Consider the following 27,727-nt stretch of genomic DNA (forward strand, 5'->3'; position numbering starts at 1 on the left):
TCATGTCGTCACACATCTCCGCCTTCAATGCCGCCCACTGTTCTTCCTGATTAGCGGAAGCACAGTGGGCGGTATTGAAGGCGGAGATGTGTGACGACATGACGTTGCCGGCGCTTGGAACGCAGAAGTGGTGAGTAATTCTCCGTATGCCTCCCCACCGCCGAGCTGCACTTGCCACCGCTAAACGGAGGGGGAGAGAGGGAGAAGGAGGGGTCCCAGGTGAGGGAGGGGGGGGATATTTCCCCCCTCCCCACCGCTGCCTCCACTGCCCCTCCTTCTAGCGCTACTTCCCCCCTCCTGCACCCTAAAGTAGGTACAGGTCTGGCGAGAGGCCAGACCTGTACGGCACACCGGGCAACATGCCGCGGCACACTAGTGTGCCGCGACACACTGGTTGGAAACACTGGCTTAGGCAATGTAAGGGCTGCATGTATGATGGGAAATGTGCAAAATTTACCATTAGGTAAAAAAATTAAATCACAGTAAACGTAATATGTGAAGCCTGCATTCATAAAGTTAACCCGTAGATAGTGAATATACCCCAATGTGGTTTGCATGTTTTGCCAAATAAAGCAGAAGAAAATTACCTTGGTTTGTCATTTGTGCCAATTCCTTGAGTAGTAAAGGGTTGGTGGAAGCCCTATTGGCCTGTAAATTTTCCAGGTATATCAATTTTGGTGGCCTGCAGAATTATTACTAAAATGTATAATCAAGTATGTTTCATTATTGATCAGGGGCTCATTTTAATTTTTACACTTTAAGTACTCGGAAAAATAATGTAAAATTAAATGTTTAACTCCCTAAAGCTCTCCTAGCTGGTAGACAGATATGGAACTGCTTAAATCTGCCACCAAAACCACTTTAGAACCCTGAAAATCAGACCCCAGAATCCAGTTTATTTTTTCCCCGTGTTCAATGCAGAGTTTTGAGCTGATTGTTGGCGCTGCTTCGACCATTTGCCGCATCTTCATGCTGGATGCGGACTTTTTTGTGTGATGTTTTGGTTGTTTTTGAGTTTGCGTTGTGTCTTTGTTAATGTCCCAAAGACACACTCTACCATCATTACCTCCTGACAGTAAAAATGTCTTCCCAGCATCTTGTCCAAAAAAGCTCACTTGGGAGACACCTTGAGTGTGAGCTTTCACACACAGTTCTTCCTCGAAACGGGTTCCTGTTATTCGGAAAAATCGGATTTTACCATCTTCAGCTCCACAACAGAAGACATTTCCACAAGCAGAAACAGAAAGTGAATGAGCCAGAGGCGGATTGAAGATCTGCCCTGGAGACCGGTGGTTTTCCATATCTTCGTCATCTTGTGCCAGATGTTGCAGATTAGTTATCCATAATGGTCTTGTCTTCTGCATACTCCAAAGCATCACCTGAGATGTAAGAAACAAAACCATGCGAAGGTCATTATCCACACTGTGATGCGATATGCATTTATTAGACATTTAGATTTATTTAAAGTGGACCTGAACTATTGCACAGGGTAGAAGGAAGACAGAGAAATGCACCCTGTATGCGTTTAGAGAGTTTACCCTGTCTAATCCCCCTCATTTGTGTTGTGTCTAATCACAAGTTGTAATTTGATCTCTCCCGTGTCACCTGACTGCCACTGCAGAGATGGCAGATAAGCTCATTTGAAAGCACAGGATGCTAACAGTATGTCTGCTTCCACGAAGCAGGAAGTAGACACACTGCAGATTTATTGCAGGATTTGTATCAGCTGTAACAAAGAAATGTTTTTCTTTAAAGAGAATCTGTATTGTTAAAATCGCACAAAGGTAAACATACCAGTGTGTTAGGGGACATCTCCTATTACCCTTTGTCACAATTTCGCTGCTCCCCGCCGCATTGATAGTGGTTAAAAACAGTTTTAAAAAGTTTGTTTATAAACAAACAAAATGGCCACCAAAACAGGAAGTAGGTTGATGTACAGTATGTCCACACATAGAAAATACATTCATACACAAGCAGGCTGTATACAGCATTCCTTTTGAATCTCAAGAGATCATTTGTGTGTTTCTTTCCCCCTTCAGCTCTCATCCACTGAAGTGTTAGGCTGTTTCTTCCTGCAGAGTGCAGACAGCTCTGCCTGTATGTAATTCCTCAGTATGTGAAAGCCCAGCCAGCTCAGAGGAGGATTTATCCAGCTTGTAAAAGATAATAGAGCAGAGAGAAGCTGCACTAATCTAAATAACACACAGGCAGTGTGCAGAGAGGGGCCTGGAGGGGGGAGATGCATCACAGAACCACAACACTGAAGAACTTGGCAGCCTTCCAGACACAGGCTGACAAGTCTGACAAGAGAGAGATAAGTTGATTTATTACAGAGATGGTGATAGTAGAACGTGCTGCAGTAAGCCAGAGCACATTAGAATAGATTTTGGAACTTGTAGGATGGAAGAAAACCGGATGAAATTTTTGTTACGGAGTCTCTTTAAAGGTCATTATGCTTTTGTGTATCTTTTAGAGCAGAGAGGAAGTTCTGAGTTCAGGACCGCTTTAAGAAACGCTCATTCTCACAGTGGACCACTGGAGGACCACAGAGTATGAGTTCAACAGGGTACAGCCCTTGGCACACCACACCGACTACATAAGTCTAGATAAGACATAGTAAGAGAACACGTGGTTAGCAGCTTTGGAAATATACACAGCAGAATCTTGTTGTAGTAAACACTAATATAGTAAAGCTCTGGCTATTGTAAACGTAGTCTCTGTGTCCCAACCATGTACCTGTATAAATATAAAATGCATGACCAATCCTGATATAGTAAATGTCCGATACAAGTAAACTACTTGGACAGGTCCCGTTAAGTTTATTATAAGAAAGACAAGACACATAGGGCTCTATTCACAATCGTTTTCCGCATGCGGAAATGCACTTGCGGTAAATTCCCGACTGAAAAAAGACCATCTTGACATTCACAAATTTCTACGTATGATTATTTATAACATGCATAAAATTATACGCATTTGCTTACCTGCATGTGTAAAAAATGCGGTAAAAGTCCGCAAATGTCAGTAATTCCCGCAAAAAAAATAAAAATTCACAAAAAAAAAAAAGGGGCGCCTTATTTCTGACTTAACTACCGATTTTTTATCACCTACTAGTACTTGGTGATATATTTTGCTTTCCATTGACTTAAATGGAGTCTGGAGCCTTGAGTGCTGTGTTTGCTGGACTTTAATTTTTTTTTTTTTTTGGAACAAGTTTTTTTATGCCACTTTTTTTACGCATGGTTTCCGCATGTTTACTATGGAATTACGCATGCTTCCCAAATTTTTTTGCGCATTGTTCCCGCATGTGGGAAACATGCGGAATATTTTTAGTGAATGTGGAAAAAATGCGGAAATTATCACTGGCGGTAATAAGCAGTAAGAAATCTCTTACCGCATGTGTGATTGTGAATAGAGCCCATAGTCCTTTTCTCCGGGCTGACTCAAAGCGCTTCAGGGCTGCAGCCACTTAGGGTGTACTCTACAGGTGACCAGGATCATTAGGGAGCCTTGCACAAAAACTCCTTACTATTTTGCATACTGGCCTGAGCTGAGATTCGAGCCCTGGTCAAAGGCTCAAATCCCACATCATACTAGCATTTGCAAGTTATTAAGTATTTCTGCACTGTATGATACCCAATCCAATCGATTTTGAAATTTAGCGTTTGGTGTTATTTAATACTTTAAGGCCTTGTTCACATTAGAAATCAGGGCTGTGGAGTCGGTCCAAAAATCCACCGACTCCGACTCCTCAGTTTAGGATTCCACCGACTCCGACTCCTCTAATTTGCATATTACAATTTTGTTGATTAAAAGTATGTAACGTGAAAATTCGTCTCTAACTGCCAATGCTTAGGAATTTTACAAGACAACTGAAGTGAGAAGGATATGTAGACTACTATATTTATTCCCCTTAGACTAAAACTAGTCCTTGGTAAGAGTACTTGTAAAACGTACAAACCGGAACAAAGAACATGTATCAGGCCCTAGGCAATGTAAGTGTGGGTACATGTAAGAATGATGTGCAGGTACTCTGCAGGGGAATCAGGGCTGTGGAGTCGGTACAAAAATCTCCCGACTCCAACTCCTCATTTTCTGAAACCACGACGCCGACTCCAACTCAGACTCCTCATTTTCTGAAACCACGACGCCGACTCCAACTCAGACTCCTCATTTTCTGAAACCACGACGCCGACTTCAACTCCGACTCCGGGTACCCAAATTTGTTCAGACTCCGACTCCTCGACTCCTTAATCTAATACTTAACAGGGCTATGTATTTTGTACAAAAATCATGCGACTCCGACTCCCCAGTTTTTGAAACCATGACTCCGACTCCAACTCCGAGTGCCCAAAATTGCCCGGACTCCGACTCCTCGACTCCAACTCTGACTCCACAGCCCTGAGGGGAATGAGGAGATTCTTCCTCTATTACACATTCTTCATGCGCAATCTGAACAAGGTTTATGGGTGACAGACAACACCTCTGTGTTCAATGTGCACAACATTCTCAGTGGATTCCCTGCAGTTCTGTGGGGAGTGCATGTGTAGAGTATAGTACTACTGTGTAACAAAGTAAACCTAAGACAGATGAAATTAAAGTTTTATACATACCTGGGGCTTCCTCCAGCCGCCTTCAGGATAATCAGTCCCTCGTTGTCCTCCTCCACGACCTGGATCTTCTGCTATGAGTCCAGGTACTTGAGCCAGTCGGGCTTAGTGCGCATGCACACACTCCGCCGCCAGGAGCATACTACACCTGTGCAGCACTATTGCGCAGGTGCAGAATGTTCCTGGCTGTGGGAGCGGCATGTGGCTGGACTGCGCTGACTGGCTGAATTACCAGGACTCATAGCAGAAGATCCAGGTGGTGGAGGTGGACAGTGAGGGACTGATTAGCCTGAAGTGGGCTGGAGGAAGCCCCAGGTATGTATAAAACTTTACTTTTCATCCGCCTCAGGTACCATTTAATTTGTAGTCACCAAATCAAATTTTAACAACCTATCAAATTATTTGATTTCATGAGTAAAGGGAGTGCATACATTTGCATAAATCAGCATCAATGCAGAATTATTTCCATCTCGTTGACCATCTCTATTAGTGACACAGCTACACATCAGGCTTTATTCTTACAGCATAGATGTTATTTAGTATATATGTTACGGCCAGAACCCGAAGTCTGGCCACTTCGGGTTCTGGCCGGTCAGAATGCGAAGTGGCCGGCTCCTGCGGCCAATGTGCGGAACGGGCATGCATATCGGACTTTGGCCGGCCAGAACGCGTTGTAACTTAACGTGGCCGGCCAAGTCCCGAAGATTTGCTCACCGCTCCCCGCCGCCAGCCAGCTGCTCTCATCTCCCCAGGAAGTCCGCTCATCGCTCCTCCCCCCCGCTGCCGCTACTCAAACCTCTGATCAGGGCAATCTGAGAGGCGGAGAGCGGCAGCTCACGCGACCCGCAGGACGCAAACACTTCATTGCAGAAGTGACATCATTGAACACTTCCGAATATGAAGTGTATAAAGTCCGGGCGAGTAGCGTGCGCGCTGCCTCCATCCGCCTCTCTGATTGCCCTGCTCGGAGGTCAGAGTAACGCAGCAGACACCAGCCCAGCAAAGCACCCCAGCTTAAAAGGCACCCAGCACCCCTCCAGCCATGCAGAGCCCCCCCCAGCAAAGACCCCCCCCCAGCCATGCACAGCAAAGCATTTCTAGCCATGCAGAGCCCCCCAGCAAAGACCCCCCAGCCATGCATAGTGCCCAGCAAAGCACCCCCAGCTATGCAAAGCAGCCAGAAAAGACCCCCCCCCCCCTCCAGCCATGCAGAGCCCCCCCCCCCCCCCCCAGCCATGCACAGCAAAGCATTTCCAGCCATGCAGAGCCCCCCAGCCATGCATAGTGCCCAGCAAAGCACCCCCAGCTATGCAAAGCAGCCAGAAAAGACCCCCCCCCCAGCCATGCAACCCCCCCCCCTCCAGCCATGCACAGCCCCCCCCCAGCCATGCATAGTGCCCAGCAAAGCACCCCCAGCTATGCAAAGCAGCCAGAAAAGACCCCCCCCCAGCCATGCAACCCCCCCCCCCTCTCCAGCCATGCACAGCCCCCCCAGCCATGCACAGCAAAGCATTTCCAGCCATGCAGAGCCCCCCAGCAAAGACCCCCCAGCCATGCATAGTGCCCAGCAAAGCACCCCCAGCTATGCAAAGCAGCCAGCAAAAACCCCCCCCGCCATGCAAAGCACCCAGCCATGCAAAGCGCCCCCCGGCCATGCATCCCCCCCCCCCCCCTCATCTGTGACTAATCACCACTGTAGTTTGATCTCTACCCTGTGTGACTGCCACAGCAGAGCAGTTAATTTAAAAGCACAGGATGTTAACAATTTGCTCCCAAGAAAGCAGGATGAAGACACCCTGCAGATTTATTGCAGGATTTGTATCACTTTCAGAGCAGAGAGGAAGTTCCGAGTGCCATTAATGGTGCTGGACAGGACCCGGGATGTTCTAGGATTTGTTCGTTTTGGACTTTGGCCATTTCTAGAACTGGCCGGCCAATGTCAGAAATTCCCAGCATTTTGGACTTTGGCCGATGTCAAATCGGCCAGTTCTAGAAACGGCCGGCCAATTCTAGAATTGGCCAATTTCTGGTTTTGGCCATAACATATATAAGAGATTCCTGTGTACACATCATATATACAGTCACAATCAGATATGTATATCTGACCTTAAAAATACGGGGACTGCTTTATTGAAGCAGCACAAGTAACTTATTTTGATTGGTTTATTTCATTTTTGTGGACTAAGCAGAGCTATTACTGTATATATACATTATTTTTAATGACTTATCTGAGAAATAGAACATTTTATCATATTTTCTATTTTAATCACAGTTACAAATTCATTAGGAGTCGGTGCATTTTTTCCCGACTCCGACTCCAGGCACCCAAAATTGCCCCGACTCAGACTCCACGACTCCGACTCCACAGCCCTGTTAGAAATCGCAAGCGCTATCCCAAGCGCTGAGAGATTTATTGAGCATATTTTAAAGCGCTTTTCCCTGCACTTTGCGCTTAGAAAAGTGCTTTTCTAAGAGATTCATTTTTACACTTCCTGACGTTAGTCAGGAAGTAAACTCTTGTACCCGGAAATGAATAAATACATTGTATTTATTCATAAAAGCGCTTGGGAAATTGCTTTTTCAAGCGCTTTGCGATTTCCCTACACCTTGCATTGAGCCAAAAAGCTCAGAAAATGGGACAGGTAGCGCAATCGCGAGGTTAAAAAAAAAATCAAACCGCTGAAATGTGAACAGTCTCATAGGAAATCATTGCACAAGTGCTTTTAGAGCGATTTCTAAAATCGCCAGCGCATATATAAAAAAAATCCCAAAAAAGGTCATAGTGTGAACAGGCCCTAACTCTTGATGGATGGGTTACCATACATATATGAATGAGTATTGTTTCAGCACTTGCACTTTTGAGATATCTTTTTGTTCTGGGCAGGCCCTTTATTAAATTATGTGTCATTAGTAGATCCAAGTGGGTAAGTAGAAACTCACCTGCATGTCAAGCCCACATGAAACAAAACTCTGAGGTCGATGGGGTCTAAAAGCAACAGCTGAGCAGATATTAGAATGCCTTTGCAGTGTTCGACAGACTTTGCTATTCTGTAGATCTAAGACTTTTACTGTGCCCGAGTCATCAGCCGCAGCTAGCAGAGTGTCTGTTTCATTGACACAAATGCAGTTTATCTCTTCCTTGTTGACAGTGAAATTTTCCACAGGCTTTCTAAAAGCTCTAGTGTCCAACACACTCACAGACTCCCCATGCGAAGCATAAAATTTAGTGGCAGAAATTGGAGAGAAGGTCACCGCGGCAACATCACCATCTCCATCAAAGTGCAGTTTTTCAATTGGAAGTCCTTGTTCACTCCAGAGGGTTAGATCCCCACCTTCAGCTCCAGACACTACTACCCTGTCTTTGCTAAGAGCCAAGCTTAACACAGCTCCAGAATGACCAGATTCCCACTTTGTTGTCATTGTCCCATTTAAGACCTAGGAAGAATAACAAAGTAAATATCAAGTTATGATATGTGCGATGTTTATGATTAGATAGATCAAGGTTGAACAAATCCCAGGAGACCAGACAACCAAAGTTCTTTATAATCGATGCCTAACTTTTCACTTCCTGTGATTGTAATCAATAGAGCTAGCTCAGGCATGGGCAAACTCTGCCCTCCAGCTGTTACAGAACTACAAGTCCCACAATGCATTGCAGGAGTCTGACAGCCACAGTCATGACTCATACAGGCAAATGCATTGTGGGACTTGTAGTTCCGTAACAGCTGGAGCGCCGAGTTTGCCCATGCCTGAGCTAGCTAATAATAAATGCCTACTGCTTCCTGGGGTTAATGATAATTTGTCCAGCCCTGTGACAGATAGACATATCAAATTATATGCGCACTAAAAGGAACAATAGAATTACGGAATTCATGGCGTGGCATGCCAGCAAGTCTGTTTTAGCAGAGGGTTCACCCCACTATTTTGTTAACTATACGTACTTTTAAAATATATCTGGCCAGAGTACTGGGCTGTTCAGCAAAGAACAGCAGCAGCCTGTGGAGACGGCGAGGGACGGAGCGGCCTCAAGGGGGCTGGAGGAAGTAAGTATAAAACCTGATAAGACTTTCATCTCAGGTTTCCTTTGAGACTGAGTTTCCATTAATGGGATTTCCATCCGTGTCCTCGCACACAAATTCTGAATTAAAGCCCATTGAAATGAATAGTCTGCTTTTGAATTTGTGTGCACAGGAAAAAAAAAAATAAGAAAACTTGCTGCATCTTTAGGGCCTTCACATCCAAACCCCCATAGCCGTGCATGGCACAGGTAGGGGGATTCTTATGCAATATTGCATCAGCACGGGCGCCACATCTGATTTAGAAACAGATGCAGCACCCTAGTGGAGACTTGGCCTTACATATTGTTTCTATCCCCTGCTTACACCTGTCACGCTATGAAGCAGGTGTTGGTTCTTCGTATCATTTCAAAATTAAGCAATACTGAAGTGAATTTAAAGGAAACCTGAAACAATATCAATGGCAGCATTTACTCTTACAAGTGCTTCCTCCAGCTTTTTGTAGGCTCCCTTGCCCCTCTGATTGTCCATTGACTGGCTTGGTCTCTTTCTTCAGTCAGCCCAGCAGTGTGTAGTGCACGCGTTCCCGCCGCCGGGCGCATGCTGCACCTTCTCTGGAGAAAGCTCTAAGTAAGTATAAATGCTGCTATTGATTGTTTCACGTACACTTTCAAAACAAAAGTTTGATACCCGTTTAGGTATTGGGAAGCCTCTGAAGCGTACCTATGACATTGCCGCCAGAAAACTTGGGCGCAGGATACAGCTTACTCTGCTCCTGCATAAGTTTCGAAGGCGTTAATTCCTATTCCCTCACCAGGTCAACGTGGATGGTAGGGAATTATGTAATTCGGCTGTCAGTTATTGCTGGCGGCCGAATTACAGTGTTTTAAAAGTAACTTCAGCTTCGTCTTCGGACAGTACCAAAGTTATGCACTGTTACTTACGCTATAGCTGTAATTATTATTACGGTCTATGGTGGCACTGGCTGCGCCCAAATCTCCAGAACTGTTTTTACAACTCTTGCGTCCCACTATCCAGCCAAGTATCAAACTTTTGTTTAAAGGGGTACTGAAGTAAGAGGTATTACTTCAGACTGCCATATTTATTTCCTTTTAATCAATACCAGTTGCCTGGCAGCCCTGCTGGTCTATTTCTCTGCAGTAGTATCTGAATAACACCAGAAACAAGCATGCAGCTAGTCTTGTCAGATCTGACTTTAAAGCCTGAAACACCTGATCTGCTGCATGCTTGTTCAGGGGCTATGGCTAATAGTATTAGAAGCAGAGGATCAGCAGGGCTGCAACTGGAATTGATTAAAAGGAAATAAATATGGCAGCCTCCCTATATCTCTTGCTTCAGTTCCCCTTTAAATTTCACTTAAGTAGTGCTTTGATAAACAGAGTACTATTGGTACCCCAGTTTAAGTCCTGTACTAAGGCCCATGGCTGTATACCTACACCACTGACAACAAGCATAACCTATGAGCATGTAATGATGTATTATTCTAAAGCAATTAATCAATTGAGCGCCAGACTTGGGTCTCTCATAGGTGCGCAGAACCTAGCCATGCACGTACACCTACTTCTCCCAGCGACACGCTCCGTCCCCGCTACAAGGCTTCCGCTATATTACGCACTCGCACGCTGATTGGCTACTGCTATTCCGCAGACACAACCCCCTAGTTTGATTGGTACGGCGGAAGTCATTGAGATAGGGCAACGCCAGCATGTACGCTAACGCGCATGCGCAGAAATCCCGCTTTTAAGAGATTGGTTCCCAGATTGTCATAAGGAGGTTGGCTCTGCCTCTGATTGTGTGCAAGGCCATGACGTGGATTGAGGGGCGGTGCCAAAACAGGAAGCGTCGGCAGCCCTCCGTCCGCTCTCTTATCATTGGTTCAAATCGTATTTATTTTTGTCGGGCATGCCTGTGATTGGTCGGTGATGACGTGATCCGGCAGGATGTTGCTCGGCGCTGGGTGATGAGAGAGTGTGGAGGAGCTTGACGCGCCGGTACCGGGAAATACGGAGGGGATGGCAGCGGCCGCTCCTATAGCGGCTCCCTCCGCGCCCCCTCCTCCTCCCCCGCCGCCCGGCTCGGGGAGGCTTCCGGGCCGCGTACTGGAGCTGGTCTTCTCCTACCTGGACCTGTGCGACCTCCGCAGCTGCGGCCTGGTGTGCAAGCACTGGCACCGCACTCTGCACGGGGATGAGAACAGCGAGGTGTGGAGGAGCCTGTGCCTGAGGAGCGTCAGTGAGGAGGCGCTGCGTACTGACGTGCTCTGCAACCTGCCCACCTATAAGGCCAAGGTGAGGCCTGCACTCTGCCTGCTCTTTACTGCCACTCTCTAACTGTACTCTGTCACTGTGCTGCCTGCACCCTACTGCCAGTCTCTAACTGTGCTGTCACTGTGCTGCCTGCACTCTACTGCCAGTCTCTAACTGTGCTGTCACTGTGCTGCCTGCACTCTACTGCCAGTCTCTAACTGTGCTGTCACTGTGCTGCCTGCACTCTACTGCCAGTCTCTAACTGTGCTGTCACTGTGCTGCCTGCACTCTACTGCCAGTCTCTAACTGTGCTGCCTGCACTCTACTGCCAGTCTCTAACTGTGCTGTCTCTGTGCTGCCTGCACTCTACTGCCAGTCTCTAACTGTGCTGTCACTGTGCTGCCTGCACTCTACTGCCAGTCTCTAACTGTGCTGTCACTGTGCTGCCTGCACTCTACTGCCAGTCTCTAACTGTGCTGTCACTGTGCTGCCTGCACTCTACTGCCAGTCTCTAACTGTGCTGTCACTGTGCTGCCTGCTTTCTACTGCCAGTCTCTCCCTGCTTTCTACTGCCAGTCTCTCCAACTGTACTCTGTCACTGTGCTGCCTGCACTCTACTGCCACTCTCTCCAACTGCACTCTGTCACTGTGCTGCCTGCACTCTACTGCCACTCTCTCCCTGCACTTTACACTCTTACTGTGCCCCTGCACTCTACTGCCAGTCTCTAACTGTACTCTGTCACTGTGCTGCCTGCACTCTACACTCTTACTGTGCTGCCTGCACTCTACTGCCAGTCTCTAACTGTGCTGTCACTGTGCTGCCTGCACCCTACTGCCAGTCTCTAACTGTGCTGTCACTGTGCTGCCTGCACTCTACTGCCAGTCTCTAACTGTACTCTGTCACTGTGCTGCCTGCACACTACTGCCAGTCTCTAACTGTGCTGTCACTGTGCTGCCTGCACTCTACTGCCAGTCTCTAACTGTGCTGTCACTGTGCTGCCTGTACTCTACTGCCAGTCTCTAACTGTACTCTGTCACTGTGCTGCCTGCACACTACTGCCAGTCTCTAACTGTGCTGTCACTGTGCTGCCTGCACTCTACTGCCAGTCTCTAACTGTGCTGTCACTGTGCTGCCTGCACTCTACTGCCAGTCTCTAACTGTGCTGTCACTGTGCTGCCTGCACTCTACTGCCAGTCTCTAACTGTGCTGTCTCTGTGCTGCCTGCACTCTACTGCCAGTCTCTAACTGTGCTGTCACTGTGCTGCCTGCACTCTACTGCCAGTCTCTCCCTGCTTTCTACTGCCAGTCTCTCCAACTGCACTCTGTCACTGTGCTGCCTGCACTCTACTGCCACTCTCTCCCTGCACTTTACACTCTTACTGTGCCCCTGCACTCTACTGCCAGTCTCTAACTGTACTCTGTCACTGTGCTGCCTGCACTCTACACTCTTACTGTGCTGCCTGCACTCTACTGCCAGTCTCTAACTGTGCTGTCACTGTGCTGCCTGCACCCTACTGCCAGTCTCTAACTGTGCTGTCACTGTGCTGCCTGCACTCTACTGCCAGTCTCTAACTGTACTCTGTCACTGTGCTGCCTGCACACTACTGCCAGTCTCTAACTGTGCTGTCACTGTGCTGCCTGCACTCTACTGCCAGTCTCTAACTGTGCTGTCACTGTGCTGCCTGTACTCTACTGCCAGTCTCTAACTGTACTCTGTCACTGTGCTGCCTGCACACTACTGCCAGTCTCTAACTGTGCTGTCACTGTGCTGCCTGCACTCTACTGCCAGTCTCTAACTGTGCTGTCACTGTGCTGCCTGCACTCTACTGCCAGTCTCTAACTGTGCTGTCACTGTGCTGCCTGCACTCTACTGCCAGTCTCTAACTGTGCTGTCACTGTGCTGCCTGAACTCTACTGCCAGTCTCTAACTGTGCTGTCACTGTGCTGCCTGCAATTTACTGCCAGTCTCTAACTGTGCTGTCTGCACTCTACTGCCAGTCTCTAACTGTGCTGTCACTGTGCTGCCTGCTTTCTACTGCCAGTCTCTCCCTGCTTTCTACTGCCAGTCTCTCCAACTGCACTCTGTCACTGTGCTGCCTGCACTCTACTGCCACTCTCTCCCTGCACTTTACACTCTTACTGTGCCCCTGCACTCTACTGCCAGTCTCTAACTGTACTCTGTCACTGTGCTGCCTGCACTCTACACTCTTACTGTGCTGCCTGCACTCTACTGCCAGTCTCTAACTGTGCTGTCACTGTGCTGCCTGCACCCTACTGCCAGTCTCTAACTGTGCTGTCACTGTGCTGCCTGCACTCTACTGCCAGTCTCTAACTGTACTCTGTCACTGTGCTGCCTGCACACTACTGCCAGTCTCTAACTGTGCTGTCACTGTGCTGCCTGCACTCTACTGCCAGTCTCTAACTGTGCTGTCACTGTGCTGCCTGTACTCTACTGCCAGTCTCTAACTGTACTCTGTCACTGTGCTGCCTGCACACTACTGCCAGTCTCTAACTGTGCTGTCACTGTGCTGCCTGCACTCTACTGCCAGTCTCTAACTGTGCTGTCACTGTGCTGCCTGCACTCTACTGCCAGTCTCTAACTGTGCTGTCACTGTGCTGCCTGCACTCTACTGCCAGTCTCTAACTGTGCTGTCACTGTGCTGCCTGCACTCTACTGCCAGTCTCTAACTGTGCTGTCACTGTGCTGCCTGAACTCTACTGCCAGTCTCTAACTGTGCTGTCACTGTGCTGCCTGCAATTTACTGCCAGTCTCTAACTGTGCTGTCTGCACTCTACTGCCAGTCTCTAACTGTGCTGTCACTGTGCTGCCTGCTTTCTACTGCCAGTCTCTCCCTGCTTTCTACTGCCAGTCTCTCCAACTGCACTCTGTCACTGTGCTGCCTGCACTCTACTGCCACTCTCTCCCTGCACTTTACACTCTTACTGTGCCCCTGCACTCTACTGCCAGTCTCTAACTGTGCTGTCACTGTGCTGCCTGCTTTCTACTGCCAGTCTCTCCCTGCTTTCTACTGCCAGTCTCTCCAACTGTACTCTGTCACTGTGCTGCCTGCACTCTACTGCCACTCTCTCCAACTGCACTCTGTCACTGTGCTGCCTGCACTCTACTGCCACTCTCTCCCTGCACTTTACACTCTTACTGTGCTGCCTGCACTCTACTGCCAGTCTCTAACTGTGCTGCCTGCACTCTACTGCCAGTCTCTAACTGTACTCTGTCACTGTGCTGCCTGCACTCTACTGCCAGTCTCTAACTGTGCTGTCACTGTGCTGCCTGCTCTCTACTGCCAGTCTCTAACTGTGCTGTCACTGTGCTGCCTGCACTCTACTGCCAGTCTCTAACTGTACTCTGTCACTGTGCTGCCTGCACTCTACTGCCAGTCTCTCCCTGCACTTTACACTCTTACTGTGCTGCCTGCACTCTACTGCCAGTCTCTAACTGTGCTGTCACTGTGCTGCCTGCACTCTACTTCCAGTCTCTAACTGTGCTGTCACTGTGCTGCCTGCACTCTACTGCCAGTCTCTAACTGTGCTGTCACTGTGCTGCCTGCACTCTACTTCCAGTCTCTAACTGTGCTGTCACTGTGCTGCCTGAACTCTACTGCCAGTCTCTAACTGTGCTGTCACTGTGCTGCCTGCTTTCTACTGCCAGTCTCTCCCTGCTTTCTACTGCCAGTCTCTCCAACTGTACTCTGTCACTGTGCTGCCTGCACTCTACTGCCACTCTCTCCAACTGCACTCTGTCACTGTGCTGCCTGCACTCTACTGCCACTCTCTCCAACTGCACTCTGTCACTGTGCTGCCTGCACTCTACTGCCACTCTCTCCCTGCACTTTACACTCTTACTGTGCCCCTGCACTCTACTGCCAGTCTCTAACTGTACTTTGTCACTGTGCTCCCTGCACTCTACTGCCAGTCTCTCCCTGCTCTCTTACCCTCTCACTGTGCTCCCTGCACTCTAATGCCAGTCTCTCCCTGCACGCTGTCCTCTTCGCTGTGCTGCCCGCAGTCTGTCCCTCTTAGCCATGCCACCCGCACGCACTCCCATCTCTCTTGCTGTGCTGCTTGTACGCAGTCTGTCTTTTTCACTCTGCCTGCTTTCTCTTTTCTTGCTCCGTTAACTGCCTGTCAGTCACTGCTTCATTTTGCTGCCTGTCTGACTTAATCTGCTCTCGCCATTCATTTTGTTTCTGTGCTGTTCAGGCCAGCTGGTGGTGCTGCTGTTGCTGCCAGTGTGACATTCAGTAATTGGCTGGCTACCGGTACTGCCCACCTGACGTTCTCCTGTTCCAGTGAGCTGCTGTCCACTTTTCATTCATTTTGCTAACATTTTCCTCATTGATATTGCTGGCAAGTCACCCAGCAGGGATCGGGACTCAATCCCTCGGGTGACATTGCAGTACCAACACCTGATCGACACTTCCTAGCCTGTAGGCTAGCAACATGTTCTCTTTCTATATTGGGGGGGGGGGGTGAAATAGCAGCGTGGACGTGACATAACGTGGCAAGAACAATGCGTTCAGTTGAAGAAATCCGCCAGGTTGATCGCTGGCCAAGGCATGAGGGGACCATTGTTCAAACACTAGATTTTGGTTAGAAGCAGTAATTCTTGCTCCCTTGGCCGTATTTTATCTAGCTTGTGTACAAGGCTTCACTGTTCATTGAAGCTAATTGATAACATTGGGGATTATTGGACAAATTATCATATTGTCTTGTAATTATTCTTAAATGTAAATGCATAGAAGCAGAGAGAGTTCTCTGCTCAATACCCCTCTGTCAATTCTCTGGAGACACATTAGGTAGAGGATTGTTTCCTGGAAGGAAACCTCAGCATCTCTCATAATAAAAAAAATCTTTACTAGGGCTGGTTCACACTGTAATCAGAATCGGATTTATTTCACCTAGTGCAGCAGTTGCGACTCCCGGAATTGTTTGTGGTACACATCGGCATTGGGTATAGTGCAAATTTACATACAGTAAAAATACATTAGAGAAAAAAGAAAGAGACAGACAGGATAAAAACATACATGCGGGTATAATGGCCTATGTAACAGTAATGCAAGGGGAACGGGGTGCCATGCTAGGAGGTCTTGCTGTGTTTGGAGCTCGAGGTTGGAAGGAGCAGTGCTGGGTAGGGGAAAGAGAGAGAAAGAGGAGGCGTTCCTGTGTCTGGTTTTGGTGAGAATAGTTCTGAAGAGGTGGCCTGAAGGTAGTTGGTGCAGGAAGCGACTGCTGAGATGGTGGGATCATGCGTGATCATAATTGCCCTGGTTCTTAGTCTGAATATATGGAGGAGGTCCAGTGGTGGTGGGTGTACCAATAGGGCTGAACGATTTTCGGTTTTAAACCGAAAATTTTGATCAAAGTTAACACGATCTTGAGATCGTCAGAGCTTTGGTTTTGCTGTGGTTTTCTCTGCCACTGGTACATGCTCTGCTCTGCATAAGTAAATAGATTTTCCCCTGTAGTTGCTAGTGAGGGGTTAATTTTTCGGACCATGCCTCCTACCTCTCTGGGTGACAGCCAGGCTGGTGAATGGGGCAGATATGGGAAGGATGGCTGATCCCGCCCCTACCCCTTAGCACTGATAGGTTACATGGGGAGTCACTGCTGTCATGTCACACAGTACTGGGCAGTGTATAGATAGGACGTCGGCTAGATACAGTGGTTTGCAAAAGTATTCGGCCCCCTTGAAGCTTTCCACATTTTGTCATTATTGCCACAAACCTAAACCAATGTTATTGGAATTCCACATGAAAGACCAATACAAAGTGGTGTACGCGTGAGAAGTTGAACGAAAATCATACATGATTCCGAACATTTTTTACAAATAACTGCAAAGTGGGGTGTGTGTAATTATTCAGCCTCCTTTGGTCTGAGTGCATTCAGTTGCCCATAGACCTTGCCTGATGAGTGCTAATGACTAAATAGAGTGCACCTGTGTGTAATCTAATGTCAGTACAAATACAGCTGCTCTGTGATGACCTCAGAGGTTGTCTAAGAATATTGGGAGCAACAACACCATGAAGTCCAAAGAACACACCAGACAGGTCAGGGATAAAGTTATTGAGGCATTTAAAGCAGGCTTAGGCTACAAAAAATATTTCCAAAGCCTTGAACATCCCACGGAGCACTGTTCAAGTGATCATTCAGAAATGCAAGGAGTATGGTACAACTGTAAACCTACCAAGACAAGGCCGTCCACCTAAACTCACAGGCCGAACAAGGAGAGCGCTGATCAGAAATGCAGTCAAGAGGCCCATGGTGACTCTGGACGAGCTTCATAGATCTACAGCTCAGGTGGGGGAATCTGTCCATAGGACAACTATTAGTCGTGCACTGCACAAAGTTGGCCTTTATGGAAGAGTGGCAAGAAGAAAGCCATTGGTAACAGAAAACCATAAGAAGTCCCGTTTGCAGTTTGCCTCAAGCCATGTGGGGGACACAGCAACCATGTGGAAGAAGGTGCTCTGGTCAGATGAGACCAAAATTAAACTTTTTAGCCAAAATGCAAAACGCTATGTGTGGTGGAAAACTAACACTGCACATCACTCTGAACACACCATCCCCACTGTCAAATATGGTGGTGGTAGCATCATGCTCTGGTGGTGCTTCTCTTCAGCAAGGACAGGGAAGCTGGTCAGAGTTGATGGGAAGATGGATGGAGCCAAATACAGGGCAATCTTGGAAGAAAACCTCTTGGAGTCTGCAAAAGATTGAGACTGGGGCGGAGGTTCACCTTCCAGCAGTACAACGATCCTAAACATAAAACCAGGGCAACAATGGAATGGTTTAAACAAAATATATTCATGTGTTAGAATGGCACAGTCAAAATCCAGATCTAAATCCAATCGAGAATCTGTGGCAAGATCTGAAAACTGCTGTTCACAAACACTGTCCATCTAATCTGACTGAGCTGGAGCTGTTTTGCAAGATAGAATGGGCAAGGATTTCAGTCTCTAGATGTGCAAAGCTGGTAGAGACCTACCCTAAGGCTGGCTTCACAGTGGGACGTTAAAGTCCCACGTTACAGCAGCCAGTAACGCAGCCTAACTCACAGCGCTGTAAAATCAATGTGCTGTTTCACAGTGCACACGTTGCGTAAGATAGTAACGCAGCACGTTTAAACAAAGTGCAGCATGTTGTACGTTATACTGGGCTAAAGCCACGTTAGACTATTTGCACATGCTCAGTAATGTTGGAGGAGGAGGTCTCCCCTCCTCCTCCTCGGCCAGCCACATGGCTAATTAATATTCACTGCACTGAGGAGACTTGTGGTGGGACTGTAGTGTTGAACAAATCGTTCATTTGATCTGGATCTTTTTTGTGAGTCGAATCATCCGGATCATCACAATGAAAGATTCGGTTCACAGTGGATGTCTGTCTGGAAGAAACAGGAACATGCAGAATGTACAGTGCAGGGAAAGTCCTGTTCTGCTAATCATTTCACCCAGTCTGCGTCCCTAGTAAAATGATTGTTCAAAAATCCGGATCTTTTCAATGATCCGATTCAAATGATCCGAATCCTTAAAAAGATCCGGACTTCCTATCACTAACCTGGAGCTGCTGCTTTGAGAGCTGCATAACGCAGCTCAATCTGACGTCCAACTTCAACACCACCATGCGTTGCGTTAGGGGCACGTTATGCGACCTTAACGTCCCCTAAAACGCAACGTCTTGGTGGGAAAGTAGCCTAAAAGACTGGCAGCTGTAATTGCAGCAAAAGGTGGTTCTACAAAGTATTGACTCAGGGGGGCTGAATACTGTATATTCCTGCGTATAAGACTACTTTGTAACCCTTGAAAATCTTCGGAAAAGTTGGGGGTCGTCTTATATGCCGGGTGTCATTGATGCCGGGTGATACGCCCTATCCTGTTACCGCCTCTCAGATCTCCCTGCTGAGGGAGAGCAATCTATTCTTCCATACCACTCTGATAAACAGGCAGACAAGGAGAGCTGACCAGTGTACTTAAGGAGAGTTGACCAATGCAACAAGTCAATTGACTATACACTGTTATATACTGGGCAACACATACAGTACAGCACCAGTATCTGTTCATACACAGCACCAGTACATGATTTTTAAATTATTTTAATTTGGTGTGCGTTGGAAGAGGGGTAGTCTTATACGGCGAGTATATCCCAAACTCCATATTTTAACTGGAAAAGTTGGGGGGTCGTCTTATACGCCCAGTCGGCTTATACGCCGGAATAATTACGCACATCCCACTTTGCAGTTTATTTTTATTTATTTTTTTTAATGTTTGGAATCCTGTATGGTTTTCATTCCACTTCTAACGTGTACACCACTTTTGTATTGATCTTTCACGTGGAATTCCAATAACATTGATTCATGTTAGTGGCAGTAATATGACAAAATGTGGAATACTTCAAGGGGGCCGACCGCATGCACTCACGCACTCACTCTCTCTTTTAGCCGGGTGCTCCACCCGGCTAGTTTTGGTGAGCACCCGGCTGTCATCGGTTCACCTCCTCCTTTGCTGCAAGCAGAGTTGCTCACAGAAGCACTGGCCCTGCATTCTCATCTTGCTCCACCTGGCTACATTTTTTTCATGCCACCCGGCTGGAAAAAAATTCTGGGGAGAACTGTGTGTGTGTGTGTGTGTGTGTGTGTATAGATAGAGAGATCTATTCCCCTACCTCTACATATGTAATAGTTGTTTGAAGAAGCCAGTGGTTGGGTGATAGGTAGAATCTGTCCAGCCAGTATCAGCGAGGTGGCATTTCAGTGTCAGTCACTGTCACCCCCAGCCAGCAGCACACACGGGACAGGCAGAGAGGGGACTGCAGTAATAGTAGTTGTCGCAGACTGTCCCCCGCCAGGTAGAGAGTGTCTGGATGGTCAGAGCGATCTGATCCATTGTTGTGTAGCAAAAATCGTGTACAGAATCGAAATCGCAATTTCTGACAAATAGTGCAATTCAATCTTTTCCTAAAATCGTTCAGGCCTAGAGGGCAGGTAACGAATACACAATTAGCAGAGAACATAGTGAGGGAGGAAATTATGTCAGGATTAGCTTCATTCCAAGCTATCCAAGATGGAAACTGTCTACAATGGGATTCTCTGCTTTTACTTTATAAAATTCACAGGAATAAGGTGGACAGTGCAATACATCTGTTATGTAAGTAGAACTTGTATTTATTTACATATGTTTTTATTTCTAGGTTAGCATGGGTGTCACTTGTTCTTTAACCTCCCTGGCGGTGAGCCCGAGCTGAGCTCGGGCTTTGCCGCACAGGGAGATATCTCAGCCCCTGGTGGGGCGATTTTCACAATGTAAAGTGCTGTGCGCGCAGCTAGCACTTTGCTAGCTGCGCGCACAGCTTGATCGCCGCCGCTCTGCGGCGATCGCCCGCACGCAGCGGCAGAAGAGGCCCCCCCCCGCCAGAGCCCTGCGCTGCCCAGACCAATGAGTTCCGGGCAGCGCTATGGGCTGGATCGAGTGCGCCTGACGTCAGGGCGTCGGCTGACGTCCATGACGTCATGCCGATCGTCGCCATGGCGACAGGAGAAGCCAAACAGGGGAACGCGTTATATACGCGTTCCCCTGTTTGCTATTGTTGCCGGCGGCGATAGGACTAGAGGGCCACATGCGCCCTCTAGTGGTGTTTCATGTAGCTACCACTCTGGTAGCTTTACATGAAACAAAAAAAAAACAAAAAAATTTAAAAAAAAAAATTTTTTTCACTATTTGAAAAAAAAATTAACCGCCAGGAAGGTTAAAGAGAACCTGAGGTGGGTTTGAAGAATATTATCTGCATACAGAGGCTGGATCTGCCTATACAGCCCAGCCTCTGTTGCTATCCCAAACCCCCCTAAGGTCCCCCTGCACTCTGCAATTCCTCATAAATCACAGCCACGCTGCTGACAAACAGCTTGTCAGAGCTGGCTGTGTTTATCTCTATAGTGTCAGTCTGCTGCTCTCCCCGCCTCCTGCAGAACTCCAGTCCCCGCCTGCATCCCTTCCCTCCCTGCTGATTGGAGGGAAGGGACGGGGGCAGGGACCGGAGCTATGCAGGAGGCTGGAGAGCAGCTGAGACTGACACTACAGATGTAAACACAGCCTCACAGCACGGCTGTGATTTATGAGGGATTGCAGAGTGCAGGGGGACCTTAGGGGGGTTTGGGATAGCAACAGAGGCTGGGCTGTATAGGCAGATCCAGCCTCTGTATGCAGATAACATTCTTTAAACACACCTCGGGTTCTCTTTAACTTTACTGATTTGACACAAATGAGAACAAGATGTAAATCCATTGTTTATGAATTAACAGCGAGTATTACTGTTAAAAAGCTCCTTTGTCTTTCCTCTCTTAAATGCAGGTCCGAGCCTTCCAGCATGGATTCAGCTCCAGTGACTGCTCTAGGAATGTGTATATTAAAAAGAATGGCTTCACTCTTCATCGGAATCCAATTGCTCAGAGTACTGATGGGGCACGCACCAAAATTGGCTTCAGTGAAGGGCGCCATGCCTGGGAAGTGTGGTGGGAGGGGCCACTTGGCACTGTGGCGGTTATTGGCATTGCAACAAAACGGGCTCCTATGCAGTGCCAGGGATACGTGGCACTGCTTGGAAGTGATGATCAGAGTTGGGGCTGGAACCTAGTTGACAATAATCTCTTGCATAATGGAGAGGTCAATGGAAGCTTTCCACAGTGCAATAATGCACCTAAGTACCAGGTAAGTTTTTCAGGTTTCCACGTAACTGATTATCTGAAAGTACACTTCACAACTAGAGTTGCAATGGTATGAAATTCCACAGTATAATACCATACCAATACCATGGTATTACGGTATACAGTATTATACAAATATTTGGACCCCCTTTACATCAAACATTGTGCCCCCATCCCAGTGTGGCATAAATGTGAATAAGCCGCTGGGAGATTTGGGGCCGTGAGTAAAACTGTAAAAAGACTCGCCCTGCTCCTGCGAAAGTCCTGGTGGCGTTAGAGATGGGTGTAGCCAGTAGTAGGTGGCCGCAGCATAGGTATCCAGGGATAGGTGTAGGCAGTAGTAGGTGGCCGCAGCATAGGTTTCCAGGGATAGGTGTAGGCAGTAGTAGGTGGCCACAGCATAGGTATCCAGGGATAGGTGTAGGCAGTAGTAGGTGGCCGCAGTATAGGTATCCAGGGATAGGTGTAGGCAGTAGTAGGTGGCCGCAGTATAGGTAGCCAGGGATAGGTGTAGCCAGTAGTAGGTGGCCGCAGCATAGGTAGCCAGGGATAGGTGTAGCCAGTAGTAGGTGGCCGCAGCATAGGTATCCAGGGATAGGTGTAGGCAGTAGTAGGTGGCTGCAGTATAGGTAGCCAGGGATAGGTGTAGCCAGTAGTAGGTGGCCGCAGCATAGGTATCCAGGGATAGGTGTAGGCAGTAGTAGGTGGCCGCAGTATAGGTAGCCAGGGATAGGTGTAGCCAGTAGTAGGTGGCCGCAGCATAGGTAGCCAGGGATAGGTGTAGGCAGTAGTAGGTGGCCGCAGCATAGGTAGCCAGGGATAGGTGTAGCCAGAAATAGGTGGCTGCAGTATAGGTAGCCAGGCATAGGTGTAGCCAGTAATAGGTGGCCGCAGTGTAGGTTGCCAGGGATAGGTTTAGCCAGTAATTGGTGGCCGCAGTATAGGTAGCCAGGATAGGTGCCCGCAGTATAGAGAGACAGGTGGGAGGAGGGGAGACACAGCGGCGGGGTTAAACACATGTATTGACTTGCTGGGCATCGTGCACGCGGGTTCTTCCTCCTTCCTGATCTTGCTTTCCAGCTCCTAGGGGGTGTTGTTACAGAGAGATGTAATACAAGAAGGAAGGAAGAAGTAAGTAGTATGCACACAGGATGCCCGGTAAGTGAGTGTGTGTTTCACCCGCCACTGTTCGTGTGTCCACGTTGCATTGCAGTATATCAGGGCAGCCAAATTTGCTTGATGCTTCCTTTTAAGGATACTCGCCTTAGTACCTAAAATAATGGCATTAGATGTTCATATTAAGTTTTTCTTCTTCTACCAGGCATCCAGGACAAATTGTAAATATGGTTTGGAGGAGACTTTTTAATGGAACTACATTTATTTGGCTTTTTGCATGTTAAATCAGTTAGGCTTGTATCACATTGCAACACAAGATGGACACTTTTTGGCCGTTTGGTGTGAGATTATAGTGCCTTAACTATGCCGCATTGTTGTGTAACACAATGAGATCACGGAGGACAATATTATTATTAAAAAAAAGTACTGGCGACTTCAATATCTATTATATGGAGTGATTTTTAAACAGGGCTGTGGAGTCTGTACAAAAATCATCCGACTCCAACTCCTCAGTTTATGACACCACCGACTCCAACTCCAGGTACCCAGAATGACTTAGACTCCAGGTACCTAAAATTGCTGCGACTCCTCGACTCCGACTCCTTAGTCTAATTTTTACAAACGCTATGGATTTGGTTTGAAAATCATCCGACTCCGACTCCTCAGTTTATTGAAAATACCGACTCCAACTCCCTGTACCCAAAATTGCTCCGACTCCACAGCCCTGATTTTAAATAACAGCTGCTTCTCATCTTTTATCCTGCCTATCAATCGCATATATTATATTTTGTGTATAAACCACCACTCATTTATACTGTATTATGGCTGGATATGCTGCATACTAACGTAACTAGTTACTGGCGGAGCCCTTCATCTGATGAAGGGCTCCACCCAAAACTAGTTGTGAGAATTCCCTGACTTACTCAATACAGCTACTAAACAAAAGTATACCCTAATAGAAAAGTATATAAAACTTCGCTTTTATTAAGATCGCATTAAAACGTTATCATATTTTCATATTTGCTAGCTATATTGTTAACTGTGAATAAAGTGGACTGGAGGAAACAAGGTTCTGGGTCAGAAGACCATCCTCCTAGTTCACACTAGTAATCATTATGAACCCTACACCAAAACTCGACATGTTTCATTTCCTAAATTGGAAACTTCGTCAGGAGTGCATATACCCTGGTGATAGAGCCTGGCAGCCTGCCGGTTTAGGTGGCCGTTACTCTGCTACTTTGCTAACTTTTGTAAATATGTGAAATGTATATTGTATTTATTGTGTGTAGCACTTTATCACTCTATCACTAGGGTATATGCACTCCTGACGAAGTTTCCAATTTAGGAAATGAAACATGTCGAGTTTTGGTGTAGGGTTCATAATGATTACTAGTGTGAACTAGGAGGATGGTCTTCTGACCCAGAACCTTGTTTCCTCCAGTCCACTTTATTCACAGTTAACAATATAGCTAGCAAATATGAAAATATGATAACGTTTTAATGCGATCTTAATAAAAGCTAAGTTTTATATACTTTTCTATTAGGGTATACTTTTGTTTAGTATCTTTAATCAGGTTTGTTTCTTTGTTTACTCAATACAGCAAAGTTGCTTTAGGGCCCATTCACACTAGGACTATTAGTAGGCGATTCCCGCTAATCGCCGAAGCGCTTTTTAAAGAGACTCAGGCCTGAACGATATATCGTTTTTGGATCGAAATCGCGATCCCGGAAATGCCGATTCCGGGATCGCCATGGCAACGATATTCACCCCCTCTGCAGCCCGTCCAGCGGTCCCCTCTGCCGCTCTGTGCAGCGGCAGTTTGCGGTGGCTCATTGTGTACACTTGTTCCCCCGAGTGGAGGCGGGACACTCTCTCCCACAGCTTCCACCCACTGTGCAGTTAATCAGCGGAGCGGGCGGCAGGCTCCGTTCCGCCCACAGGCTTTCACACTCCTTCTCCCAACATTAGCTGGGCGAGCGGCAGACTCCGCCCACACGGCTGTCAATCGCCGAGTGCTACGAGTGGCAGACTCCGCCCACACCGGCCCGCAGGCTCTCACACTCCATTCCGGCGGCTCAATATTCCCTGCACCTCCACATCCATCATAAGCTGGGAGGTGGCAGGCTCAGTCTGCTGCTGACAATCACTTATTTGTATTGGGTGATTTGTGTCACTTTTTTAAGTGGTATGATGAGCAACAGGCTCACTTGGCAACTCCCTCCTCTCAGTGCTTCAACATCATTTGCTGGGCAGGCGGCAGACTCCACCCGCACGTGTGTCAATCAAACATGTAACATGACCATCAGACTCCGCCCACACTCCTGTCAGTCAAGTTTTGTATGCCTCTGCCACGCTGCACTGTGTCAGCGTGATAATGATGATGACTGCTGTGGTGTGGCCGACGGTGTGGTGATCATTCTGCAAAGCTGAAGTGGGGAGGGCCTGGGGGCACTGTTGAATTTGAAAATCGTGAATCGAATCGAAATCGAAATTTCTGACAGAAATCGTGCAATTCAATCTTTTCCTAAAATCGTTCAGGCCTAGACTCAGAGATGAGTCTTAAGACAGTTCAGCCGTGGTGAGCCCCGGTAATGGGTAACAAAAAAAAAAACTGCCTCAAGACTCTTCTGAGTCTCTGTAAAAAGCGCTTGCGATTCGCCGGTAAGCGGGAATCGCCCGCTAATTGTCCTAGTGAATTGAAATCCATAGGCTGCATTCAAATTTGTGTGCGGGGAAAAAAATGATGCTGCAGATTTCCAGAGCACGCATCCGAAACCCCATAGCCGGCTATCGCGATACAGATGCGAATCCGCACCAGCACAGGTGCTGCATGTGTTTTGGAAATGGACGCAGCACCGCAGTGGGTTTGCAGCCTAAAATTAAATATTTTCAGCCTCCATATTAGGGGTGATCAATGGATGCAAATTATGCAAATATATTTCCAAAAATGTACAGCTTGAAAAAGGAACAATCCATTTAAAACTGGTTTTAAATTGATCGGTACATTTTTCAAACTGAATACATTTGCATAAAATTTGCACCAACTTGGAAGAATTTGCATATCTTTTTATCATCCCTACTCAATATGTCTTTCAACTTCGGTGCCTTTAAGAACTTCTAGTCTCAACGATACAAGTCGTGTAAAAGTATTGTGTATGTACAGCTCACTGCATTGCGTAAACCAATTATATAATAAGTGCCAAGTATGGTAACAAGCTTTACGAAAAAATAATCTGATATTAGTATGTAGTATTACTGGCTTTTTTTCTTTTTCTCCCTGTATGTTTTGATCCATTCTTACCAGTGCCAGCATCTGGGCAATTGATACTGGCTGAATATTGGTACATTTTGTAGCTCCCTTTGTTACCAGATGAGTGACCTACCTCTGGACAGTATCTGTGCTGTCATTTTGTTTTGCTGGTTTTTATGTACATGGTCTTGCTTACAGATTTATCTTTTTCTGATCAGATAGGTGAACGGATCCGCGTCATCTTGGACATGGAAGACAAGACCTTGGCTTTTGAACGTGGATATGAATTTTTAGGGGTGGCTTTTAGGGGACTTCCAAAGACTTGTCTATACCCAGCAGTGTCCGCAGTGTATGGAAACACAGAAGTGACTTTGGTCTATCTAGGCAAACCTCTGGATGGATGATCTTGCTCATACAGATGTCAGTGGCCGGGCAGAGAAGATGTGCATGCAAGGGAGCAGAAAGCATGACCCAGTCCGTGGGTGCCCACAAGACAGAAGTGATCACGAGATCTCGTTCCTCATCTCAAGGCATGGGAGGGTCTCCACAGAACACGACTGCTGAGCGAGCGCCTGTGGGTTGTTGCTTTGTGTATGGAGAATAAGGGTCCTCTTTTATTTTATTTACCCTCAGCTGTTGATCGTTGTTTGTACTTGTGTTGGTTTGGTGGTCGTGGGGTCAATTTGGATGCAGTGTCTAGGGGAGCTTTATTCTTCCCTTCCTGCTCTCCATCTCTAGACAGAAATGCATTGTCTGGAGCATGTTTTAAACTTTAACACTCCCAGCATTAACTAGGCTGGGCCTGTATTTTATTTTATTTTTTTTTAACATATTTAAAATGGTGTCTGCATGATGCCTTTATCATTTTTTTTTTTTTTTCCATTTTTTTAATACTCTTGTGCTTGAGTCTGGTCAGAAAGTACTAGTCTGCCTCTAACTTCTAATCCTTCTTATCTGCTGGCTCGGGCCAAGCTTTCTTAAAGGGAAATAATCATGAAATCTTAAAATATAATTTTAAAATGGGGAATCTGTGCATCGTGTGTGTGTGCGCGTGTGTTTTGTGGGTATTTTATTTAGAGGGGTGGGTGGTATGTGTTCTCATCCAGTTAGTAAAGTGTATATAAAGAAATGTATGCTATTTTACAAGTTTTGTTTCAGGAAGTAATCCTAATATAAACTCTCTCTATAGGTCTCCCTTATAAAAGTGAATTGTGTTCTCTCGGACTGTTTTGGTATATTATGCTGTATGTAAAATACAGCTGTGGACAAGATAATAGGTTTCCACTATTGTTCCTCAGTGGAAATCTATAACCAGTGTGTGAGTTGTACAATAGATCAGGGCTAGAGAAATCCCAGGAGCCTCTCTCTCATTTCCCCCCCCCCCCCCAACTTTGTGGCTACAGAGCTGCATGTGCCCTGCTTGCTGGATGCAGTGCTCTTCACATTCTCAGGAATCTTGAGGCACATCTTGCTGGGTTGAGCAGTGCAAGTGGATAAGGGCAGTGGTCGCCAAGGGTGAAAGGCGGGCTTTATTTAATTTATTAAGCTGTAAGTAATGCCTCTCCCCTCTGGGAGATGTTCATACACCATACTGCTTTCTTCCCAGATATGAAATGCTGATTTTTTTTATACAATATACCCAATCTCAGAACTATTGCATTGAAGTTATTGGACCATGTAGCACAAACAGACACTGTAAAATTAAAAAGTCTTTAAATACGTTACAACTGAGAGATTTGTTGCCTTAAAGGTTTG

The 27,727-nt window shown here is 47.0% G+C and overlaps 2 protein-coding genes across 6 annotated transcripts; one reads left to right on the forward strand and one right to left on the reverse strand.

Annotated features, from left to right (window-relative positions):
- Window positions 1-296: 296 nt before the first annotated feature.
- Window positions 297-10,893, reverse strand: WDR53 (WD repeat domain 53). Of its 5 annotated transcripts, none has more exons than XM_068280452.1 (3): window positions 10,768-10,893; window positions 7,551-8,045; window positions 297-1,379 (listed from the first exon to the last, which is right to left on the reverse strand). In XM_068280452.1, exons 2-3 carry the CDS (start codon window positions 8,028-8,030, stop codon window positions 801-803), a joined length of 1,059 nt encoding a protein of 352 aa, XP_068136553.1. In that variant the 5' UTR covers window positions 8,031-8,045; window positions 10,768-10,893; the 3' UTR covers window positions 297-800. The 5 variants fall into 5 exon arrangements, with proteins under 5 accessions (XP_068136553.1, XP_068136551.1, XP_068136550.1 ...); XM_068280450.1 differs by lacking the exon at window positions 10,768-10,893 and adding an exon at window positions 10,203-10,356; XM_068280449.1 differs by lacking the exon at window positions 10,768-10,893 and adding an exon at window positions 10,209-10,355.
- Window positions 10,513-27,699, forward strand: FBXO45 (F-box protein 45). Its single transcript, XM_068280453.1, has 3 exons — window positions 10,513-10,935; window positions 21,253-21,609; window positions 26,191-27,699. Exons 1-3 carry the CDS (start codon window positions 10,660-10,662, stop codon window positions 26,374-26,376), a joined length of 819 nt encoding a protein of 272 aa, XP_068136554.1. The 5' UTR covers window positions 10,513-10,659; the 3' UTR covers window positions 26,377-27,699.
- Window positions 27,700-27,727: the final 28 nt, after the last annotated feature.

Source organism: Hyperolius riggenbachi, chromosome 4, assembly GCF_040937935.1.
Source record: "Hyperolius riggenbachi isolate aHypRig1 chromosome 4, aHypRig1.pri, whole genome shotgun sequence".
Classification (NCBI taxonomy): domain Eukaryota; kingdom Metazoa; phylum Chordata; class Amphibia; order Anura; family Hyperoliidae; genus Hyperolius; species Hyperolius riggenbachi.

Coding starts and splice junctions, on each gene's coding strand:
- WDR53 (XM_068280448.1), bottom strand. Junction 1,380..7,550: donor CATGTGGGCTTGACATGCAG/GTGAGTTTCTAC, acceptor CTTACATCTCAG/GTGATGCTTTGGAGTATGCA.
- FBXO45 (XM_068280453.1), top strand. CDS start 10,660: ATGGCAGCGGCCGCTCCTATAGCGGCTCCCTCCGCGCCCCCTCCTCCT. Junction 10,936..21,252: donor TGCCCACCTATAAGGCCAAG/GTGAGGCCTGCA, acceptor TCTTAAATGCAG/GTCCGAGCCTTCCAGCATGG. Junction 21,610..26,190: donor ATAATGCACCTAAGTACCAG/GTAAGTTTTTCA, acceptor TTTTCTGATCAG/ATAGGTGAACGGATCCGCGT.